Source organism: Sinocyclocheilus grahami, unplaced genomic scaffold (assembly GCF_001515645.1).
Source record: "Sinocyclocheilus grahami isolate Dianchi unplaced genomic scaffold, SAMN03320097.WGS_v1.1 scaffold678.1, whole genome shotgun sequence".
Taxonomy (NCBI): Eukaryota; Metazoa; Chordata; class Actinopteri; order Cypriniformes; family Cyprinidae; genus Sinocyclocheilus; species Sinocyclocheilus grahami.
This window is the reverse complement of record NW_015505857.1, coordinates 249,977-253,156: the sequence shown is the minus strand read 5'-3', so window position 1 is coordinate 253,156 and position 3,180 is coordinate 249,977. Positions and strand designations below refer to the sequence as shown.

The 3,180-nt window shown below is 40.3% G+C and overlaps 1 protein-coding gene across 1 annotated transcript in view; it reads left to right on the top strand.

Annotated features, from left to right (window-relative positions):
• Positions 1 to 1,117: 1,117 nt before the first annotated feature.
• LOC107559201 (interferon alpha/beta receptor 1b-like) overlaps positions 1,118 to 3,180 on the top strand; it is a gene marked incomplete at its 5' end in the record, with an annotated part of 21,668 nt that continues 19,605 nt past the window's right edge. Inside the window, 2 exons of the mRNA XM_016242957.1 lie at positions 1,118 to 1,205; positions 2,430 to 2,561. Coding sequence (XP_016098443.1) covers positions 1,118 to 1,205; positions 2,430 to 2,561 — 220 coding nt within the window. The remainder of the gene's footprint in view (positions 1,206 to 2,429; positions 2,562 to 3,180) is intronic.

Genomic DNA, 3,180 nt, shown 5'->3' with positions numbered 1-3,180 from the left:
GTGTGTTGAGGAAAGCTGGAGCTAAACTCATCCGGGCAGTGGCCCTCCTGGACCGAGTTTGGACACCCCTGCTGTATAGGATGGCCTGGATGAGTGGGAGGTTTCCCGGCCTGCAAAGGCTCATAAAATATAACACTGTGGCTTGGCTTGATACACAGTCTAATGGTCCAACGAAATCTAATTTTACTGCACCAATTTTTTATGGCCCTTATATTTCCTGTTTGACCCAATGCAAATGAACGATGTTATTTCAGGACGAGACCGCCCTGATTGTAAAGCAAAACACCTGATTGTAGAATGTGCTGCGATTGGTCAGCGAAGGTGACTGTTATCTGATTGGCTTGAGCAGACGGTGGGTGGAGTCACGCATTTGTGGATCATCAGCGACGCTAGAAATGTTTCAGAACCCACAAATGCACAGGACGCTAGTCACAAATAAATGCCAGGCAACCTGTGTTTGTAGTATATAATATAGTTGTGAATGTTTTCTATTTGCAAATCTCATTTTATTTATTTGTGAAGTTAATTCATGTTTGTGAAACTCTGATATTTACTTGTGGATCTCATTCTGTTTATTTGTGAATATGATTATTTCTTGTTAATCTCTTTAACCTTTATTTGTGGATCATAATCTATTTATTTGGAATAATGCAACAAAAATATCTCCATGTCTTTAAGACCTGCACAAATAAAACTAAAGCTTGTATGTGCGGAGCAGGTCACGGTCTATGGTATCAGTCCCCAATGACTTGCAAAGTGGTTTTCTTTTGTTTGTTTTTCCATACTTTGGAAGTCAATGGAGACCAGCAACTGAAGATGAACTATCCCTTTAAACCATAAAATGACTGTAAAAAGCATGATTTACAGTTCAGATACAGGTTTTCACAAAAACGAAAAGTCTTATAAAATGATAAACATCACATTTCAGCCTTTAAACCATTTTTAAGAAAAGAGATGAGTGAAATGTATAAATTATTACATTAAATTAAAGCATAAGCATATATCTTACTGTCTTAATTGTTTAGACTTTTAGAAGGCACATGAACTTATTTTACATTTACAACTGCACTGGTCTGAACAAGAACAGCAGACGGGCTTATTGAAAATGCACCTTGATTCTCTGCCAGCAGGTGGCGCTGTTGGAGCGGCAGAATATAGTGGTTTCCCCGGTAACCGCAGTAATCAAAGCAGCGCTGTGCTTGCAGGTAAGATGGAATGAGAATGCCATCGAAACTCGATGATTCTGATTGGCCGATTGCACTGATGGCTCAACAGACATGCCTGTGTTGGATATAGTGCTCAACCCTGCAAACACTCTGTGAGCGACACTTACGCTGCACATGTACCTGAGCCATGATTCGTTTTGTGCAGTGTAGAATTGATCTATCGGTAAGCCCCGCCCCCCTTAGTTACTGTTGCTACCTCGGACAAGCAGGCGGAGCTGCTCACTGTCTCACAATGAGAGCGGTCAGTGTGAAAAGCTTGTCCCTATATCTTTTGGATAAATTTTGGACACAGAAGGACCACCATTCAAGTGGGACTTGAATATGCCATGGAAGGATATATAAAAGATTTAAAAACAAATATTGTGGGTATTAATTTGAAAGCGAGGGTTTACAGATCACAATGCAAGCGGGAGAAGCCTCATGTTACGTTCGTCACGATCGCAGATAACAACATCCCGGATCAACACTGTTCATGTATCGCAGGGTACGATTAAATTACTTTACATTTAACCAATATGAAGAGACAGTGATATGTAGACCTTCGTTTATGTGTTTTTGCCCTACACTGTACAAGACGTGAGAACAGTCCGCTATTTAGGTTTGTGTGGACTCACTAACTTTAACGTTAAGCCAGAGATAGCTTGCTGAAGCACAAGATGACATTAACGTTCTGCTTGAGCAGATGAAAAGTGTAACTTAATGAGAGTATGACAACCAGAAAATGAACGTTTGTGTCTTCATTGGGATTGGGGGTGAATGCTATGGGACATTTTGCTCCATTTTGTTTGGGTTTAGGAAATATAATAAAATAAATCCAATTGCCTGTTCTCTCAGGATGCCTGGAATCACTGTTACAAGTACCCCAGGCACATCGTTTCTCCATTTCTGTAGCATAAACACTATTAAACTGATGCAAGCTTCGGATCTTCCAGTGTTTCTCTATGCCGCTGAAACCTACAGATGTCCGAGTTCAGCTCCCCATGCAACTGATACTCGACTGCCATTGGCTCATCTGCGTTCGAGGGGAGGGGCTTACCGATAGGTCAATTGCACCAGTTGCGTGCAGATGTGTTCTCAGATGTGAAAACGCTTGCATTCAGGTTGAACATTGTATTGGCCTGTAACTCAGTGCAGATATCAGACTGGAGAAGTGAGTGTTTGTGTGCTCATATGGAGGTGTAAATGCATGTGTGTGTCTGACAGGGTTTGCAGATCTGAGGTGTCCTGATAACGTCAGCATGGACTCACTCAACACTCGTTACGTGCTGCGGTGGGACTGGCCTCACGAGAGCGCCGTCAACCAGACGGTCACCTTCACTGCGCAGTATCTAGCGTAAGAGCCTTCATATGCACGTGACCTATGTGACTGAATCAGCTCAACTGTGAACCTGGAGCACAAAACCAGTCATAAGGGTCAATTTTTCAAAATTGAGATGTATACATCATCTGAAGCTGAATAAATAAGCTTTCCATTGATGTATGGTTTGTTAGGATAGGACAATATTTGGCTGAGATACAACTATTTGAAAATCTGGAATCTCCTGAAATCATCTTTAAAGTTGTTCAAATGAAGTTCTTAGCAATGCATATTACTAATCAAACATTAAGTTTTGATATATTTACGGTAGGAGATTCACAAAATATCTTCATGGAACATGATCTTTACTTAATATCCTAATGATTTTTGTCATAAAAGAGAAATGTATAATTGTGACCCATACAATGTATTGTTGGCTATTGCTACAAATATCCCCCAGCGACTTAACACTGCTTTTGTGCTGCAGGGTCACATATGTATTTAGCATAATGTTATATTAATTATATTTATAAATTACTGTATATTCAGCCTACAATGTTTCTTGAATATCGACAATCTTTTCCTCCAGAAGTCTCATTATCGTGATCTGTGCAGATGTTTTGTTTTTATTCTCACTGTTCTCCATGGTGTGCATTT